A 21,014-nucleotide genomic window follows, 5' to 3' on the forward strand; every position below is an offset into this window, starting at 1 on the left:
TTGCTTTTTCGGCCAGGACTTATCAGCTAGGGAACTGTTAATTCTTTTCCTTTTTGTTTTCAAGGGACTTTTTATTTTTTTGGTCTAGTCCAAGGGTGGGTAGACTTCTGCCTGCAGGCCAAATCCAGCCCACCCCTCTATTTTTGCATGGCCTATAAGCTAAGAGAGGAAATTTTAGGTTGTATATATAAAGTTTGTTTTTTTTTTAATTCCATGGAACTGCACAACACAGTGAACACAGTGAACCCCAGGTTAAATCATAGACAGTTATAAAACTGCCTTCATCAGTGGTAACAAATGTACCACACCAATGCAAAGTGTTAGTAGGATGATGTTGGGAACCCCAGATTTTATGCATGGTTGTTCTATAAATCCACAACTTCTTTAATTAAAAAAGAAGATTTTGTGACATGCGAAAATTAAACAAACCTCAAATTTCAATGTCCATAAATAAGGTTATATTGGAATATTGCTACGTTCACTTATGAATTATCTATGGCTGTTTCACATTACAATGGCAGAGTTGAATAACTGCTTTAGAGTCCTTATAGCCCCCAAGCTATTTTATTTGCTATCTGGCCCTTTAAAGAAAAAGTTTGCTGACCTCTGGTCTAGGCCCTTTACCTGAACCTTTCCTACTTTTCAGAATATTGTCAATTATCTCTTCTTTCCTTATTGGTTTAAAGAAGATGTGGGAAGGCATTTCCTCTCAACTAGCCAGGGATTCTAGAATTTAGAGTTGTGCAACAGACTCCTGAGGAAGTGTCTCGGGAAGGTTATGGATGGGGCAGTGGAAAGGAAACAGGAAGTCTCTCATGAAATTTTATATTAAAATTATCATTTTCTTCCTTTTCAAAAATCTGCAAAATGGGGCCACCTGCATTGGTCTTAGAAAGAAAAAGGAATGTTGGTTCAAAACAGTAACCTACTGACTGTTCTCAGAACATTTTCCCTAAAAAAATGGAAATTCAGGTTAATTTACATCTTAATTTAGTGTTAATTTAGTTTTTTTCAAGATGTTTTCTTGCCAAAGAATCAAAATTATTTTTTCTTATGTTCAGCTTTCCAAACATTTTGATTAGTAGCTGTTGAATTAGCTGTTTACCCATAGGAAAATAGAGGCTAAGACAAGTAAACTGATTCAACTCTATTAATGAAGAGTAATAGGGTAGTTCCTGGCAACATGGGACAGAAATCCTAGAATAAGCTGGGACTCAGAATTAAGAGATTGAGAAAACCTTCTTGACCAAAAGGGGGTGGAAGAGTGAAATGAAACAAAATAAAGTGTCAGTGGCTGAGAGATTCCGAACAGAGTCGAGAGGTTATCCTGGAGGTTATTCTTACGCATTAAATAGATAGCACCTTTTTAGTTAAGGTGTAGTGGAGAGGCTGGAGGGAACTGCCTGAAAATGTAGAGCTGTGTTCCAGTAGCCATGTTTCTTGAAGATGATTGTATGATGATAAAGCTTTCGCAGTGTGACCATGTGATTGTGAAAACCTGTGTCTGATGCTCCTTTTATCTACCTTATCTACAGATGAGTAAAACATATGGATTAAAAATAAATAAATAGTAGGGGGGAAACGAATGTTAAATAAATTTAATAGATTGAAATGCTAGTGATCAGTGAAAGGGAGGGGTAAGGGGTATGGTATGTATGAATTTTTTTCTGTTTTCTTTTTATTTCTTTTTCTGAATTGATGCAAATGTTCTAAGAAATAATCATGATGATGAATATGCAACCATGTGATTAAAAAAAAGATACTGTATCAAATCCCTAAAACCTTTGAATGATACCTTATTTGGGAAAAGGATCTTTATAGCTGTATAATTAAGATATGCACCTTGAGATAATATCATCCAGGGTTATACAAATGTAAAGTGTAAATTGGTAGGAACTTCTCACGGAAAAGTCTTGAGGGCCAGTAAAGGAGTTGCAGGGGAAAAGGATGGGGAGAATAGAATAGCTATTCTACTAAGAATAGTCGATCTAGAATTACCAGATTTTCTATAAGTTTGGTAAATAAACATATTTCTAAAAAAAAAACGAATAATAGGGTAGAAATACATATCCAGTATTCTGGAGCCTGCTCCAAAGGACTGTCTTTTATTCTTTGAAGGTGAATTTGATGGCATCCCTGAGAATTTTCCTCCCTTTCTTGAGATTCCCAGTTATGTTTTACTCTTTGAAGGATTTAAATTTCCTGACTTGGAAACATCTGATAAAGAGAGAAAGATGACCTTTTCTCTTTTTTTTCATTCCTATCTCTGTAAAAGAAGTAGAGGAGGGGAAAGGCTTGGGGCAGACAGAAAAAGGGAAATCTCTGAAACGAGAGAAAACTCAAACAAATTGTGGCCAGCGGAGTCAGCATTCCTCACCCACAGTTGGTCCTAATTAAGGAGACTCCCGTTAAACAGCTCAACTTTCTGCTCTTTATTCTTTTCTCCAGCCGGCCCTGCCAGCTGACACGGCAAAGCTTTAACCCACACTCGGAAACAGTCTCTCGTGTCCTGCCCTTATATTCTCACTTCTCTGTCTCTTCCCACCTCCCTGCAATTACCCTTCCCACATTAAGATGTAAAATATATTGAGACTTCAAATCCAGTTGCATCCATTTTGCTCCACAAAGTGCTCTATAAGCTATTTGCAGGGCTGCATAATTGGGTATCATGTTATTACAGTAGCAAACATAGAACCTGATTTCATCTAGAAAGATGGGATTTCTCCAGGGTTAATTTTGTTGCCAAGTCGAGACAGCGGTAATTCCTTCCACTTTGGTTGACTCGTTGATTTTCTTCTCCATTCATTCTCCATAGCATCTGCTGTACCTAGCTAACAGATATGGGTATTTTATTTTCTTTTGCTGTATTGACGTCTGGTGTCATGCTGGGAAACCTGATATTAGTAAACCCTGAACTGAAAACTAGCCTGAATCATGGAAGTGGTCAGTTGTCCAACTCAATGGGGCTATTTATATGTAAATAAATAAATAAGTTAATTTTCATCACTTAATAATTTAAGAAAGTCTCTTAAATTTAGAGCAAAGATTAAATGCCAGAATCAAGGCATTAAGACAGTAATGTTTGAATCAGGGTAGTTTGAGGCAAGATGATTTTTTTCCCCTTGCGTTATAGACACATTTGAGAATCAAAGTATGGGCAGACACCAGAAAAATGCACGGAATTTTATATGTAATTACAAGAACATCCAGTTCTCCAGACTAATTAAGCAACCCATGCCAGCAGGCTGATTCTCTCTAGAAACATTCTTTTGCCACTTGTGAGATAGCATCTGCACAGTTTCAGGCACAAGATATGAAACAAGAACTTAAGGTTTCGGTTTGACTGAGTTGAATTCTGCCTAGGACTGGGCATGTGGTCCTGCTGACCCCACTAAAGAAGACTTTTACTTTATAGAAGAAGTGTACCTGTTGAAAGTAATTAGAACATCAGCAAAGAAGGGTTGAAATGAACTAAAAGTTGAGACCAAACAGACGGAAGTTTTCTCATTATTTCTAAGCATCATCAGAAATAACAGCAAAAATCTTCTCTCTACTAGCCAAACATCAGGTTGGCTTTTCATATTCTTAGAGATGTAGTAGCCCTGTATTTATTTACACTAAGCCCTTTCTAGATGCCACAAGGAATTTTGGCAGTAACGGTAGGAATTATGAGCTGAGTGACTTAAAGAAAAGGCAACAGTGGAAATCTGTGATTTCAGAATTTAGCAGAAAGACCAAGGCATTGGGGTCTAATGTTCTTTCTTGGCTTCCACTTCAGCTGGGTTTAATCTTAAGGAAATATTTTCACAATTTGTGGTACTAATCTTTATCATCTTCCCAGTTGAGTGTGAGTAAGAATTCATCATCTAGATGTTGCAACAGATATTCTAAAACGATGGGCTCCAAAATTGTGGTGACAATCTTCTCTGATTTTCAGTTGAGCCAATAATGCCGGACAACCAATATGTAGGAGCTAAATCTGAATTGTGGGGTCTCCAACCCATATTCCATTTACCAAATTAGCCTCAGTATTTGAGAGTTGAATAAATTAATCAGATAGTTCTGTGATTCAAACCAGAGTTTGAGGAAGCATCTTTAACAATTTGCTAAAACCATTAGTTTTCTTGAAGGACTGGGATGGAAGTATGAGTTCATTCCCATTATATCAAGGGGGCCAAATCATTTTTCCTAATTATACATATACTCCGACTTCATATAAGACTCTGGTTACCTGGTTCTTTAGAGTCCCTTCTTCTTGGTGTTCTTTATCCTTGAGAAAGATTTGGCAGGCAAACTTAGCTCAAAAAAAATTTACATTGGCTTCTTCCCTGCTCCACCCACTCTTCCTCTAAATCTCTCACTCTGTGCAATTCATCTCTTTTCTCATTGCCTGGCTTCACTGGCCAGATGAGGCTCATTTGCTGTGATCTCAGCCAAACCACAGACATGTATTGAAGCAGACACTACTCCCCCTTGCTCTTGCAGTGCTCTGAGGCCACAGGGGGGTGGGGAGCAGGAGAGGTTACTGACTTAAAGAACTTTGGTGGTACTTGAACAGAATGTTGGTTTCTTTACATGGTCTTGATATATCTTCAAAATTAAACATCACAAAATTGCCCAGTTTCATTCTTATTCTTCCATAATCTTTATCATGTATCCTCTTTAATCCCTTGAATGCTCTTTCAGGACTGTGGCTAAAAATTTGAGATCTATATCCAATAGTTCTGCATTTGGTGCCATCAAGAGAAGAATCAGCTGAAGTTTAAAGCAAACTACAGCTTTTGCAGGTCATGGATCAGATGTAACTGCTGTAACAGTTTATGAACTCCATCTCTTCAAAGCTGATATTTCGTGGACCATACGTTTCCTGTCTAGGACCACACTTTCCAATAGAAATGTAATGTGAGCCACATAAGTAACTTGAAATTTTCTAGTAGGCACATTTTTTTTTAAAGCAAAACACATTCAATTAATTTTAATATATTTTATTTAAGCCAATATATCCAAAATATTATAATTTCAATATGTATTTGAAGACATGTTAATAAGATATTTTACATTCTTTTTTTCATAAGTCTTTGAAATGTTATACTAAGTCTTTGGAATTTTGCTGCACATCCAGTTTGGATATCACCACCTAAGATATCACTACCTTGTTGGCAAAGGAGAGGAAGAGAGTCCATTTGCTGCAGGGACCAGAAATGTAACATCACTAATTCTCCCATTAGGAACCTGCATCTGTATTGCTTGTGTGGGTGACCTTTTTGGAAGCATGGACTGGCTGCCAACCAAGTTGTTCATACAGGAATAGGCCTGAAGAAGGTTTAAAAGGCAGATGAAGAATAGGATATCTTTGGAACTCTGGATTGGGGAGGGTCCAAAACATGTTTCTTTGTTCATATGTAACAAACTAGGCTTAGCCTGGAAGGTCATTTCTACCATTTGACTCACATTTCAGACCTCAGTCTCTTCCTATTAAGAGTTTAGAATCTACTACTACATTTCTGTAGCAAACAAGTGCTGAAACATAGACAAAACATGAAAATTTTTTATGCTGAATCATATGGAATTGTTCATGTTTAATTTTGATTCTTCAAAATTGGCCATTTCATATTATTTAACCTATTGTATTTCATCATAGACAGTAAGAATATTAGCAAAGTAATGAGCAAGGAAAGCTGTATTTCTGCCCTGAGACAGTGCAGTTCCAAGGAAGTTGTAAAACTTTTCAAGACCAGAGCAAATATCAGGAATATATTCCCGTCCATTGAGGTGTACCCTTTGAAGTCAACCTTGGTCCATTTCTAACCACTAAGATTAGCTTCCTCAAGAAGACAGATTTAATTTTTAGTCTCTTTATATATTTAATTCTAACTCAGGCTGGTCGTAGACCAAGCTTTATGTACTCTTTGCCCTGTCCTATTGAAGTACCAATAATAATTTGAGTATCAGTGACAGACATCATGAGATACTCCTAGCTGCAGAACCATCCAATAGCAGCATTATCTAAAGTACTTGCATTATCAAAGCATTCCTTTTATCTTGATCCATGGACATTCTGTTCCTTGGGGAACCTAAAGCCAGGTACATCACCCATCTTTGCTTTCAGATTGCTATCAGTTCTTAGGTCTATAGTCACACTTTGTCACACCACCTGTCACTGTTCCTTAACCTCGACCTCAGTCTCTTCCTACTAAGAATTATCCTACTAATTATCCCATTAATCTTAGCAAGTAAAACAATATCAAGAGTTGTGGCTGTTGGTGATCTTTTTTCCTTTCACACCATTTGATGTTTGTATGTTGCATATAAAACAGTCACCCTTGTTGGTACAAGGGTGAAAAACTGAAAGCCTCCCAAGTCTGATTCTGGCTTCTTTTCATGGTTGATATGGGGTCTTAATTCCCAGAAATTGGGTATGATGTGTGGTTAGACAGCCTCCTGCTTCCTTGATGCCTGTTTACAGTTTAGATGATACAGATTTTTTCTTTTCTAGATGGGAGAACAGAGAGTCCTGCATACCTCCTAGAGCTATAATATGAGGCGTCCAATTCCATAAACTCTCACTGAAGTAAAACAATTTCAGGAGAATGACATCCCAGCTCTTAGACCCAGTCTATCAGATTGCAGATATTTCTCTACTCTCAGAGGAGAAAATAAGGTTCCATATACACAGTTCTTATCTATTAGGTAGTAAATAATCAGAGAAACTTGGTTAATGATTCATCAGGCATATATTTTCTTGAAAGGAGTACAAATTCAGTATTCAAGTTTAACTTTTGAGAACCATGCTGGACTAGAGAAACAATATGGGTTTTCTCAGTTTATTCTTCCAGATAGTTGGCCTATACACTTAGCCCTCTGGCTGCCTGCAGGCTCCCTGGATCATTCAAATTCCCTGGAATGGCTGGGCTGAAATGTGGGGAGCAGGCTATGTGAAAGAAGTCTGGGAGGGGTGGCCAGACCTAGCCAAGAGCTACGTTAGTGTTGGTGCTTTTCCCAAAGGGGAGGAGTATTCCCTGCTCTATGTATTGGCACGTGTCTGCACAGACACAAACAGGGCAGTGTTCAGCTGAGCTGGCCTTCTCACAGTCCCTCTTTTCATCCTACAGAGATATGCGTATACCAGAGTATTCCTTAGACTCTGGTATCAGTGCTAGGTAATGGATAAGAGAAATAAAGGGAGAATCAGCCACCATTCTTACAGACTTGGAACAGAGGGCTTTATTCATTCTAAGGGTATTTAAGGGTTTACTTTATTGAAAGGGACAAAATATTGTTATGATAGCCTGTCACTCCTACCCTAACATCCAGAATAACCTGGATAAGCATCAAACATCATAAATTAAATTAGAAAAAAAAAAAACAACCTATCTAAGGATGCAAAATATTCTAAATGAGCTAGATTCCAGAAAGGGATGCGCCCTTAGGAGAGAAGGAATTCATCACTGCTTTTATCCTAGGGGCATGTCAGGAAGAGAAGCAAACCCACCCTAAAAGAGGGTAAGAAAATAGCTGAACTTAATACAAAGTTCAGAAGACTACATGGGATGGCTACAGGAAGCCCCAATCACGCAAAAAAATCCCATACTCACCCACCCCCATTTCTTTCCCATGAGGCCTTTAAGTCACTAGGTGCAGCAAGCTGAAGACCAAGGGCAGTACCAAAATGCTCAACAAGACCCTCCCAGTGTGCACAGGCCTTCATCAGGTACGCAGCAGTAGCCATGACACAATGAAATCTGAGGGCAGGGCAGAAGGGAAGAGAAAGACCCCTCCAAAGCAAAAGGACCCTTCACTAAGTACTTACAAGTGGACCACCAAGGACTGGGGTCAGGGCAGGAAGATGGAGATAGGTCTCTTGAAGCAAAGAAAGCCTGGAGCAGGGCTGAAGCACAAAGAGAATTTACACAGAGATTCAAAAAAAGCTGGTAGCTGAGATCTCTGGAATCCTGCTGTGCTGAAATCCCTACATCTGCTGAAAGGACAGTCCTGAACCTGCCTTCAAAATACTTGAAATCATTGGTGAACTGACTTTAACTAAAGCTTCAGCAAAACCCAGACATTGCTCTACTACAGGTTAGCCTCACTCAGTTCTCAATCCTAACAGCCTTACTGAGGAAAGGGCATGCCATTTTCTCCGTATACAGATTGCTGTTCTTTTACACTCAACATCTGACATATAATAAGATGTTATAAAACTCATGAAGAGGCAGAAGAATAAAACTAATCAAGAAAAAAAAGCCAATCAAAGAAAATCCTAAGATGACCCAGATGTTGGAAAATGCAGAAAGTGATTTTAAAATACCTTTTTAAAATATAAAGATCTGGTAGAAAAGGTAGATTACATTTTTTAACAAATAGGGAATTTCATCAGAGAACTGGGAGTTCTAAAGATAATGTTTATAAATTCTCCCTGAAACAAGGATTATTTGGAAAAAGTCTACTAGTCACTTTCATAAAACAGATAAGAAGCAGCTCCTGAGTTTTGACATGCTATCACTCTTCTTTCACATAAGCCAGGAAAAGTCCGCAATTGAGTGCCCACTATGAACAAAATATTTTATAAAGGTTACAAAGATGTATGAGACTCAACTGGAGCCCTCAGGGAAATGGAATCTAGTGAAGCTAGAGGAGCTGCATGGAGAGGAGTGAATAAAAAATGCTTTTCCAGCAGTGCAAGTGGGAGAACAGTAGACTCTGAACCAGAGCTGTGGCAGGGGAAATGTAAAGGAAGAGATAGATTTTAGAGGCAAGTGGTAATAAAATCAGTGGAACTTCTTGAAGAGGAAGGTAAAGTGAAGAAAAAGAAGTTGAAGGCTAAGTTTGTGATAAAGTGACAGGAAAAATACAATGATTTTTAGTGAGAAAAGGAAAAGAGAAGTTTAAGTTTTGGAGGGAGGATCTGAGGATATGAGAATAGTAAATGAGGAAATAAATATCCTGTGGAGAAAATTCTTTATCTCTATAAACTGTTCCAGTACTTTAGAAATATCCGTTGGCAGGGGTCTTCATTTCTGACTTAATCTCTCATATGCTTATTGAGACTCATTTTTTCTTCTATTCTGAGAATAGATGAAAATGATAAAGTGCCATTGTTCTTATAATAATCCTCCCAGAATGCAAACTTTTATACCATGTCTCATACATATCCAGTTACCTGTTAGTGATTGTTGTTTGGATTTAAAACAGATTAGATTATAAAGCAATATTAAATTCTAGTTTTTTTCATGCCCTAGTGAATTTTAGACTGAGCTTATTTTTGCCCAAACCTCTTTTTCTCCACCTGAGATTTATATGAGAAACAAAGTTAAGGAGAAATAGCAGGGAAATAGAAAAATTTGGCTAAGTGAGCAGAGAAATTCTTTCTGCCACACAACAGTCTGCAGTAGCCCTCCAGAACTCTGAACTCTGCCCCCCTCTTTATTTCTTTTGGTGCTGTATTTAAGTTGACTTCCTTTCTCCCTGCTACCTTGAATGGCCAGGGAATTACTTTATAGTACTCTGACTTGTTAGCTGATAGTTTTTGCAAAACTTAAAGACTTTCTTGTTCTCAGTACACATATGTCTCAGGAAGGACAGTATCCGTGGAGGCTCCTTTCTCCCCCAGCTCTCGATTCTTCAGATATCTTTTAGATGGCTCCATCTGTCCCCTGAATTGATGACGGAGCCCAAAAGCAAATATTCCCTCTTCTCATTCCATCAAAAGGCTACCCATCAGAATATCTTATCCAAAAGAACAAACTCTGTGAAGTGTCATTTAGGGGCATTTTGCTACTGCTAAAATTAGCTTAATATATCTCACAACTACCACAAGAAGAAAAAAGCTAAATGATAATAATGGGTGGTTGTTTTGTTTTGTTTTGGGGGGATGGTGCATGGTCTGGGAATCAAACCCAGGTCTCCCACATGGAAGGCAAGCATTCTACCACTGAACCACCTGTGCACCCTGGGTGTTTTTTTTTATAAACCATAAACACAAAGAATAGGAAAATGAAGAGATAATAGCCACAAACTTTTGGAGAAGCTAGAAATGGGAAGGCAAGCATTAACTGATTTAGTAGGCTTAAAGCTGAACCCTAAACCAGCAGTGGGGAAAGCTGTGTAGCAACTCTTTTTGTACCCCCAGAACCCTGAAAACATTTGATAATTAGTGGCATCAGGTACCTTTACTAGGAGAGAAGATGAAACTGAAACTAAGAATATTGGTTGAAAATTTATTTAGTAAATGTGTAGACTCTCAGATCCTCTCCTCCACTACTTCAGAAAGGCATCTGCCCTCCCTTTCAACAAAAGACTGGAGAGGTGGAGAAAGATGGCCATGTAGTGAGGTGTGGAATTTAGTTTGTCCTCCAGGGCAGTTAGTAAAAAGCCAGGAACTATATGGAACAACTGCTGGGGGAATACCAGTGACCAGACACACAGTGTACACACAGCCTGGACCAGGTGGAACTGAGATTCTATGCAGAACTGTAAAGTCCCCCAACCCATGGAGGCCAGCACCCCTCCCCCACAGGCAGGCAGGCTGTTCCCCAAAGGAAAAAAGAAACAGACCCTAGTAGGAGCAAGGAAGTGAGCTCCAAACTCCAACTCTGGAATTAAGTAACACATTCAGACTGCTGAAAACAGACCCTGAACACAGATAAACCTGGATTAAGCAATAAAGGAACTGGGAGTTTTTGCCCTGGCAGAGAGGGGGCAGGGCTAATGGGAGAAAATTAAAAACAGGCTTTTTAAATTATTTAATTATTAATTTAATCTCACCCTCAGGGAAACTTAATATTGGTTATACCCTCCTTCTGAGATGTGAGCCTTTCTGGTCTGGGAAAATCTGACTCGAGTCCATCATATCTGAGGAGACCTTCCTCAAAAACAGGTTCCATATAGCCGGGGCAAGAACCAGAAAAATAAGAGTTGAAAAATTCTGATCAGTTAAACAGTAGATAGAGGTTGTTATAGTTTGCTAGCTGCCAGAATGCAACACACCAGAGATGGATTGGCTTTTAATAACAGGGGATTTATTTCATTAGTTCTTCAGAGGAAAGGCAGCTGACTTTCAACTGAGGTTCTTACGTGGGAAGGCACAGGATGGTCTCTGTTGGCCTTCTCTCCAGGCCTCTGGGTTCCAACAACTTTCCCCGGGGTGATTTCTTTCTGTATTTCCAAAGGCCTGGGCTGAGCGCGAGTGCTGAGATGAGGTATGCTGAGCTGCTTGGACTGTGCTACATTGAGCTCTCTCATTTAAGCACCAGCCAATTAAGTTGCAGCAGGCATGCCTCCTAGCTGACTGCGGATGCAATGAGCGATAGATGAGGTTCCCATACCATTGGCTCATGTCCACAGCAACAGAACTAGGTGCCTTCTCCTGGCCAAGTTGACAACTGAATCTAACTACCACAGAGGTCTGGAATAAGTTGAATAGGTTGAACTGAATGACAAAGGACAGATAGAGAACAAAGCCAACCAACAAGAAAACCCTAGGTAAAAGAGTGAAAATGATCTCTAGAATAAACTAATTAGGGAAATTAAATGCCTAGGCACCAGCAAAATATAACAAGTCAGACTAAGAAAACCAAAGAAACGGCCCAGTCAAAGGATCAAACCAACATTTCAAATGAGATACAGGAGTTGAAATAACTAATTATGTTCAAACAGACATGCAAAATCCATCAAAAATCAAATTGAGTTAAGGGAAGATATGGCAAAAGAAATGAAGGATATAAGGAAAATATCGTGTGAACATAAAAAAGAACTTAAAGTTTGAAAAAAGAGTGGCAGAACTTATGGGAATGAAAGGTACAATAAAAGAGAAGGGAAAAAAAACAATAGAAACCTACAACAGCTGATTGGAAGAGGCAGAAGAAAGGATTAGTGGACTAGAAGACAGGATATCTGAAATCCTACACTCAAAAGAACAGATAGGGTAAAGAATAGAAAAATATGAGAAGGATCTCAGGGAATTCAAGGACAACATGAAGCATATGAATATATGTGTTATGGGTGTTCCAGAAGGAGAAGAGAAGAGAAAAGGGGCAGAAAGACTAATGGAGGAAATAATCACTGAAAATTTCCCATCTCTTGTGAAAAACATAAAATTACAGATCCAAGAAGCACAGCATACCCCAAAAAGAATAGGTCCAAATACCTACCCCAAGATACTTACTAATCAAATTGTCAAATGTCAAAGATAAAGAATTCTGAAAGCAACAAGAGAAAAACAATCCATCACATACAAGGGTATCTTGATAAGACTATGTGCAGATTTCTCAGCAGAAACCATGTAAGCAAGAAGGCAAGGGTATGATATATTTAAGATTCTAAAAGAGAATAACTGCCAACTAAGAAGTCTATACCCAGCAAAACTGTCCTTCAAAGAGGGGGAGTATAAAATATTTTCAGGCAGTCCCTGAGAGAGATTATAACTAAGAAACTGGCTCTGCAAGAAATGCTAAAGGGAGCACTACAGGCAGAGTGGAAAAGAAAGGAAAGAGAGATTTGGGGAAGAGTGTAGAAATGAAGATGATCAGTAAAGGTAAAAAGAGGAGGAAAAAAAAAAACATATGACATAAAATCCAAAAGACAAAATGGTAGAAGAAAGTACTGCCTTTATGGTAGTAGTAAATGTTAATGGATTAAACTCCGCAATGAAAAGATACAGACTGTTTATTTGGTGTAAAATCTATGTTTTGGGTAGCACATTATCTAATCTAACTTGTATGGTCAATTTACTGTAACACCACAATTACACAGAATCTGTAACACCATAATTACATGGAATCTTGAATGGGGCATGAGATCTTGATGGTTTGTACAGGTTAGTGTGATGCCCCGATAAATCCCAGAGTAATCCCAGAGTAATCTGGGCAGAGAATAAAAAAGTATTTGCAAAATCCCCTTGGGGGACTGGGTAGAAATGAGGAAATGTTAAACTTCCCCATCTGGGAAATTCCTGATATTCTCACAAGCAGTGGGGACAATAAATTCAATAGGCAGAGCCCTCAATGTTGGAGTTCACCCCTGTGAAACTTATTCCTGCAAAGGAGAAGCTAAGCCTACTGATAATTATGCCTAAGAGTCACCCCCAAGAGAACCTCTTTTGTTACTCAGATGTGGCCTCTCTCTCTAAGCCCACTTGGCAGGTGAACTCACTGCTCTCCTCCCTTGTGGAACATGACTCCCAGGGGTATAAATCCCAGGGTCTAAATCTATGTGGAACATGACTCCCAGGGGTATAAATGTGGGACCTGACACCCAGGGATGAGCTGGGACCCAGCATGTGGGAATGACAAAGCCTTCTTGACCAAAAGGGGAAAGAGAGAAAATAAAATCTCAGTGGCTGAGAGATTTCAGAGAGTCGAGGGGTTATCCTGGAGGTTATTCTTATGCATTATATAGCCACCCCTTTTTAGTTTATGTTATATCGGAGTGGCCAGAGGGAAGTACCTGAAACTGTTGAACTGCGTTCCTGTAGCTTTGATTCTTCAAGACATTTGTAGAACTATATAGCTTTTACAATGTGATTGTGTGATTGTGAAAACCTTATGTCTGATGGTCCTTTTATGCAGGGTTATGGGCAGATGAGTAAAAAAAAAAAAATAAGGATAAAAAATAAATAATAGGGGGAGATAAACGGTAAAAATTGGGTAAATTGAAATACTATAGGTCCATGAGAGGGTGGTAAGTGGTACGGGATGAATGTGTCTGTGCTGGTTTGAAGCCATTATGTACCCCAGAAAAGCTATGTCCTTCAGTCCTCTTTCAATATTGCTGGGTGAGATCTTTCTGATTGTTTCCATGGAAATGTGCCTCCACCCATTTAAGCTAGGGTTGCTTACTAGAACTAGAACCCTTTAAGAGAACCATTTTGGAAAAAGCTTTAGAGCCACCAGAACTGACAGAGCTCACAGAACAATCAGAGATCCCAGGAAGCCACTGAAGAAGCCTGGAGAAAAAGCTAGCAGATGTTTCCATGTACCTTCCCAGCTGAGAGAGGAAAATCCCAAACATCATCGGCCTTCTTGAACCAAGGTATCTTTCCTTGGATGCCTTAATTTGGACATTTTTTATAGTCTTTGGGCATTTTTTATAGCCTTGCCTTAATTTGGACATTTTCACGGCCTTAGAACTGTAACCTTGCAACTTAATAAATTCCCCTTTGTAAAAAGCTGCTCCATTTCTGGTATATCACATCTGGCAGCTTACAAACCAGAAGAACATTTCTTTTTTTTTCTTTTTTGGAATGATGCAGCTGTTCTAAAACTGATCATAGTGCAGAACACACAACTATGTGATGATATGTGAGCCCTCGAGTGTAAAATATGGTTGGACTGTATGTGTGTGGACATTTTTCAATCAAAATATTTTTTTAAAAAGACACAGACTAAAAATATTTTTAGAAAATGGCAAAAACTGGCAGAATGGATTTAAAAACAGGACTTATCTGCTGTCTACAAGAGACTCACTTTAGACCCAAGGACAAAAACACATTGAAAGTAAAAGGTTGGAAAAAGATATTTCTTGTAAACAACAACCAGAAAAGAGTGGGAATAGCTATACTAATATCTGGCAAACTAGACTTCAAATGTAAAACCATTAAAAAAAAACAAAGAAGGACACTATGTATTAATAAAGGAAACAATTAATTAAGAAGACATAAACATAAATATTTATGCTCTGAGCCAAAGTGCCCCAAAATACATGAGGCAAACACTGACAACATTGAAGGGGGAAGTAGACACCTCTACAATAATAGTTGGAGACTTCAATTCACCGCTGTCATGAATGGATAGAACATCTAGACAGAGGATTTTGAATACTACAACAAATGAACTAGACTTAATAGACATTTACAGAACATTAAACCCCACAACAGCAGGATACACATTTTTTTCAAGGGCTCATGGATCATTCTCAAGGATAGAACATATGCTGAGTCACAAAGTAGGTCTCAGTACATTTTAAAAGACTGAAATTATTGCAAAACACTTTCTCGGACCATAATGGAATAAAATTGGAAATCACTAACAAGCAGAAAATTAACAAATATATGGAGACCAAACAACACACTCTTAAACAATCAGTGGGTTAAGGAGGAAATTACAAGAGAAATCAGTAAATATCTCAAGGCAAATGAAAATGAAAATGCAACATATCAAAATTTATGAGATGCAATGAAGGCAGTGCTGAAAAGGAAATTTGTTGCCCTAAATGCCTACATCAAAAAAAAAGAAAGAGCAAAAATTGAGGAATTAACTGTTCACCTAGAAGAACTAGAGAAAGAACAGCAAACTAACCCCAAAGCAACCAGAAGGAAAGAAATAACAAAGATTAGAGAAGAAATAAATGAAATTGAGAATATGAAGAGGAACTCAACAAAACCAGAAATTGATTCTTTGAGAAAATCAATAAAATCGATGGCTCCTTACCTAGGCTAACAAAAAGAGAGAGAGAGGATGTAAATAAATAAAATCAGAACTAGGGGAGGGAGGACATAATTGCAGGATCATATGGCAACCCCACACTTAGTCTCCTGTGGAACCACCACACTGCCCTGCAAAGGGGCTGCACCTCTCAGCTTCCATACCAACAATGAACGGGTACATTTCTTTCTCCACATTTTCTCCAGCACCTGTATCTGTTCATTTTTAAACAGTTTAATTTGCACATCATATAAATAGGGTGGTCTTTGGACTGGTGGACTCGTGATACAAGTTAGGGGATAGATTTTGAACTAAAAACAAATGGGATGAAGTGAACATTTGCATGTTGAATGCTGGAACCCCTAAACATCTTCCCCAATTCAGATCTCAGAACACAGGTCTCACGATGAGGCTGGAGTTTGGAATATTCTTCTCTAGCAAACCTGGCCAACCCAAGAGAAAAGACTTAAGCAAATCAGTCCAAGTAGCTCTCTGTGTACTGAAGCCATGGTTGACAAGTCCATGTGCACAAAACTTCTAAATAACTTATAGTAAGTGTCCAAATCTTAAATATGAGCAGAGAGCCAAGGATCACCAGACATCTGAGAACATAAAAGTCTGACCAAAACAAAAGAGCAACTTGAAACTAGGAACTATGCAAAGAGATTATAAACCCTCTTCCCAAACTAAAGAAATAAATATCTCTGAGATTTAAGAAAAGACAGTGCATCCTCACAAGAAAGAACAATATATCATTTTCAAAAAGAACTCTTGGAAATTAAAAATATGGTTGCAGAAATGAAAAGCTTAATAGAAGGAATGGAAGATAAGAATGAGGCTACTGCCCAAAAAGTATTGAGTTAGGCCAACTCAATAGATAAAATAGGCCAACACCAAGGCACACCATTACGACATTTTCCTAATACTAGGGAAAATCCTAAAAGTTTCCAGAGAGAAAAAAAGGAACCAGAATGGCAATAAAAGAAGTCGGCAATGGAACAATGCCTTTAAATTCTGAAAGGAAATTATATTCAGCTTAGAATTCTCTGCCTAACAAAATTCTCACACATAAAGATAGAATAAATACATTTATGATATGTAATATGTTACAGACTTTACTTCCAAAGCATCCTTTTCTAGGAACCTATTAGAAGAGGTATTTCTGAAACAAGAGAGAAAACAAGCTAAGAGGATAAATTGTACTCACCTTAACAGTCAGCTAAAGAGAATCCCCAGTATGCTGAGGTTTGGATCCATCGTATCAGTTATGCAGCAGATCCAGATTGTAGACAGCTAGAAGACAGAGATAGTTATAAGAATATTCTTAGAAGAAGCATAAGAAACTTTTAGCAGTTGTTACTTTAGGACTAAAAATGGGAAGGAAAAAAAATCCCTTTATATTTTTATGTAATGTTTTGTGCCTTCACATAATATGTATTACTTTTCTAATTTTTTAAAAGAAATAAAATAAGCTCCAACAACTAATTGTTGCAATGTACTTTGAAATTTATTGCTTTTTTGTATATATATTACTTTTCACAAAAAAGACAAGAAATATTTCTATAAGCCTCCAGTGTTTTGGAGCAGCTAGAAGGGAAAAATCTGAAATAGTGGAATGGTGGCCCATAGCAAACTCTGAAATCTGTTCTGTATCTACTTGTTGAAGTATATGTTGAAAATCATTGCTTTTTTTTCTTTCTTTTTTTTTTTTTTTTTTTTTTTTGGTATATGTGGAATTAAAAAAACATGTTTTTTTCCTTAAAAAAAAAAAAGCTCCAAAGAGATGCTTAGATGTTTTATAAACAGAATTCTTTTGTTCAGAACATTCATAGATTCATTTGCCAGGAAGTCTTTAAATGCTCTAACCAACTTACCAAGAGCCTAAGACTTGGGAGGAAATGTCTTTTGGGCAAGAAGGATCTGAGCTCTCATCATAAGCCAAGCCCTCCAATCCCCGATTTTAGCATTAGACTTTTCATAAATACAAGGCTAAGGAAGATTTCTTTTTAGAGTTATGGACTGCAGCAGTTCTTCTCTCTTTGCAAGGGCCTTTCCATAAGAGCTTTCTCCAGACCAAGACCTCAATTTCCAGTAATTAATCTCAGATGGAAGGTACAGTGCTACAGGCTTCCTCTGTCTTTATCCTAAGAGGAGATGCTATGAATCGTTTGTTTGTTTGCTTGCCAGAGATGTTATGTTGACCCAGAAAGAGCTGATAGGATCATAAAACCAGCATTGGTCTTTCCTGCCTAGTACGTTTTCCCTACAAAATGGGATTAGCAATCAGGACAAATGTGAGATTTAATGACAGGAATGGAGAGAACAAAAATATGTCATGAGTCGGGGGAGAGAAAGAGATTGACTGTCATTTAATAATGTCTATATTTCATGGTAATTCAATTTAAATAACTCTGTAGTATGTTCTAATTCCCATGCTTTCTTTCCTCTTTCTCAATGCATTTACATAAATCACTACAGAGCAACCAAGCCAAATGTCCAAACCACCCACTTTCCTATTCCCAGCACATGAATTAGAGGGAGGCCAGTTGAAATCTGGGCCAAGCACTTAGATGACTTGTATGTCTGATTTTTGTTCCATGACATGAAACTCAAAATAAATAAAAAAGGAAAAATTTTCCAGATACCAGTTAATTCACACACAAAAATCTTCACCCTCTTTAGTCCTTGCATACAAGCGAAGTTGACAATCCTTCTCTGGACACAGATACAGGGTTTAGAGACTCCTGCAGGCACAGTCATAGATATCAACTTCAACCTTGTTGAAGGTCTGTGTTTTGTTTCAGGTCCCTAAAACTGGAGTGAAATCTGAAGAATTCTTAGAGTTCAGAAAGAAGTCATGTAAATTGTGAAAGACTGGGAAAAATGAGAACTTGGGAGAAAGGAAGTAGGAGACAGAATTTAAGCTTAAAAAAATAATGAGTGTGATAAAAAAGAAAAGTATTAATAGCAAACAAGGATAGCCAAAGAGGAAATTGGTACAAATGATAGAAGAGGCATTTAGTGTAGAGGTTAAGAATAAACTTTATGTGATACTTGTTTAAACCCAAAAATGAATTGCCAAAGGAGTTTTAGAATTCAAACTACAAAGAGATGAAGGCTATATTATGGTTCTCTATATAAAAACATACTGATGCAAATGTTAAACAACAGAAATATATAAATCTGATATTTTACACAGTTGACGGAAATGAAACCATGCCACATAAACTTGGCACCTCTACTTGGCCACAGAACCTCAAGTCTGGTTCATTGACAAGAAGAGCAGCACATGCTGTGTAGAAGCAGGACCTCACCCGAACTGTAAAACTGTTAAATCCAACTAAGAGACTTGGGAAATCCCAGATAGGATGAACTGTATAAATAGGAGAGCAATGAGAAATGATAAGTCCAAGGGGGCTCTAGAAAAGATAACTCTTTTTCTGGCCATTGTTATCAGATATGGAAAATTTTAGAAAATGGGGTAGGGGTGGGGAGAGCCTCCAGAACATTTCTAAGAATGATAATATAATAATGAAGGCTGTTCATAGGCAGAGAAAATTAATTTTTATGACTATGTCAGGAAATACCTTGTCTTTATAACATACCTTTCTGTTAAGGAGAAATAACATTTCTCTTGCCAGATGAAGACAGAGTCTCTTCCTTTTATAAAACAACATCGCCAGGTTACAAAGAGGTTCAAGTCACACTTTGATTGACTGGCATACCCAGTACTAATCTGCAAGCCTTTTCCTTTTGCCCAGTGCATATACTGAGACAGAGCCATTCTTCCATCAATAGATGGACGTTTTATTTCTTGCCTCAGTTTCTGTTTTAACTGCTAATCTTTCTCTCTCCTTTTGTGCAGCTGGGACGAAAGCAGTTCCATTAGCAGTGGGCTCAGTGATGCCTCAGACAACCTCAGCTCAGAAGAGTTCAATGCCAGTTCCTCACTCAACTCACTCCCAACTACTCCCACTACTTCTCGCAGGAACTCTACAATAGTGGTATGTGAGTTTGTAAATGCCTAGCTACCATTTCGAGATGAGTCACAGGGCAGACTTACACTTACAGTTACCCACTCCATGGGATTGGTTCCCATATGCCTTTGGGCAAGTTTATTTAGAGCTAGGGGTAAAAGGTGAGGCTACCCAGGACTGCAGATGTCATAATGACTAGTGCTTATATTTTGTGTCTACACCAATTTGGAGTGATACATGTAAGAGTTATTCCAGGTGAAGAAGAAAAAGAAACCAGAGATATGTATGATGTCTTCTCTCTGGAATCTGAGAAGTATAGGTAGAAACCCTCAACTGACTTACTCTAAGAAAAATAAGACTACCCAGCAACCCAAATAAACCTACACAGCCTCCATCTCCAAATGAGTGCCCCACTCTGCCTTTTTCTCTTTTTTCTTTAGCTACGCACAGACTCAGAGAAGCGCTCGCTGGCAGAAAGTGGACTGAGTTGGTTTAGTGAATCAGAGGAGAAGGCCCCCAAAAAACTGGAGTATGACAGTGGTAGCCTGAAGATGGAACCTGGGACTTCTAAGTGGCGGAGAGAGCGGCCTGAGAGCTGTGATGATTCATCCAAGGTTGGAGACCTGAAGAAGCCCATCAGCCTGGGACATCCTGGTTCACTGAAAAAGGGCAAAACTCCACCAGTGGCTGTCACTTCCCCCATCACTCATACAGCTCAGAGTGCCCTCAAAGTCGCAGGTGAGCCTGAAATGAAAGAAGGGACAAGGGCAAAGACCTATTTCTTTGACTCCTCCTCTTAGTAGCAGTCATTAACTCATAGAGTGATGGCAAATATTTGCATAGTGCTTTTAACCTGTATTATCTTATGTGGTCTTCAGAATAGCATATAAATTAGGAAAGATATTACTATCCCCATTTTACAAGCATAGAAATAAAAACTCCAAGAAAGAGATTAAGTGCCTGGGCCAAAATCACACTAGTAAGGTAGTAAGAGATAGAAGAGAGAATCAGAGACTAGTTAGACCTTGTCTTCAAAGAAGACCTGCCTTTCCCATTGGTTTCTTTCTTCTCCCAAGGTATTTGGTCATTGAATTTATCTTTGCAGGGTACTTGCTTGACATCTTAGGGAAATCCTAAAAAAATGATAAGTCAGATAGTTACAACAAGAGAATTTTTAATGCTCCCAAAGCTGGCCCTGTGAACAAATTTTAGTATTAATCAACATTTCCCTCTAGTCTCTATCAGTAGACATTTCCATACCCTAGTCCATTTGCTTCACAACCTTTTTTCCCTTCCCTGACAAGTTCTTAGATGCACTTTCTTCTTAATAATCTTTGTGGTTGTCTCTGTCATTTTAACCAAAATGGACTATTTTACTCTGGGAGCAGAAAAAAGAACAAACGAAACAAAAAAAAAATCCTAGGCTTCCCCACCCCCACCCAAGTCTCCTTCCCTGTGGCAAAAAACTTCATGAGCTTATCTCATATTTACATACTCATATTTAGGCTTCTAAAAATCCTGCAATATATTGCCAGTGTTCCCTCCTCCCATGGAGGGAAAGAAAAGACTCTAAAAAAAAGATATTGGTCAGGTTCAGCTATTCTTACCTTGTTTCTGC

General features: G+C 38.3%; 1 protein-coding gene across 8 annotated transcripts in view; it reads left to right on the top strand.

The window, feature by feature from the left end:
* Nucleotides 1–21,014, top strand: part of NAV1 (neuron navigator 1) — a 277,062-nt gene that overhangs the window by 191,830 nt on the left and 64,218 nt on the right. For all 8 annotated transcript variants that reach the window (XM_077157383.1, XM_077157386.1, XM_077157387.1 and 5 more), the window contains 2 exons: nt 19,285–19,423; nt 19,837–20,134. In XM_077157383.1, the coding sequence (XP_077013498.1) occupies nt 19,285–19,423; nt 19,837–20,134 (437 nt within the window). The remainder of the gene's footprint in view (nt 1–19,284; nt 19,424–19,836; nt 20,135–21,014) is intronic.

The sequence above is a fragment of the Tamandua tetradactyla genome, chromosome 4, assembly GCF_023851605.1.
Source record: "Tamandua tetradactyla isolate mTamTet1 chromosome 4, mTamTet1.pri, whole genome shotgun sequence".
In the NCBI taxonomy this organism is placed as follows: domain Eukaryota; kingdom Metazoa; phylum Chordata; class Mammalia; order Pilosa; family Myrmecophagidae; genus Tamandua; species Tamandua tetradactyla.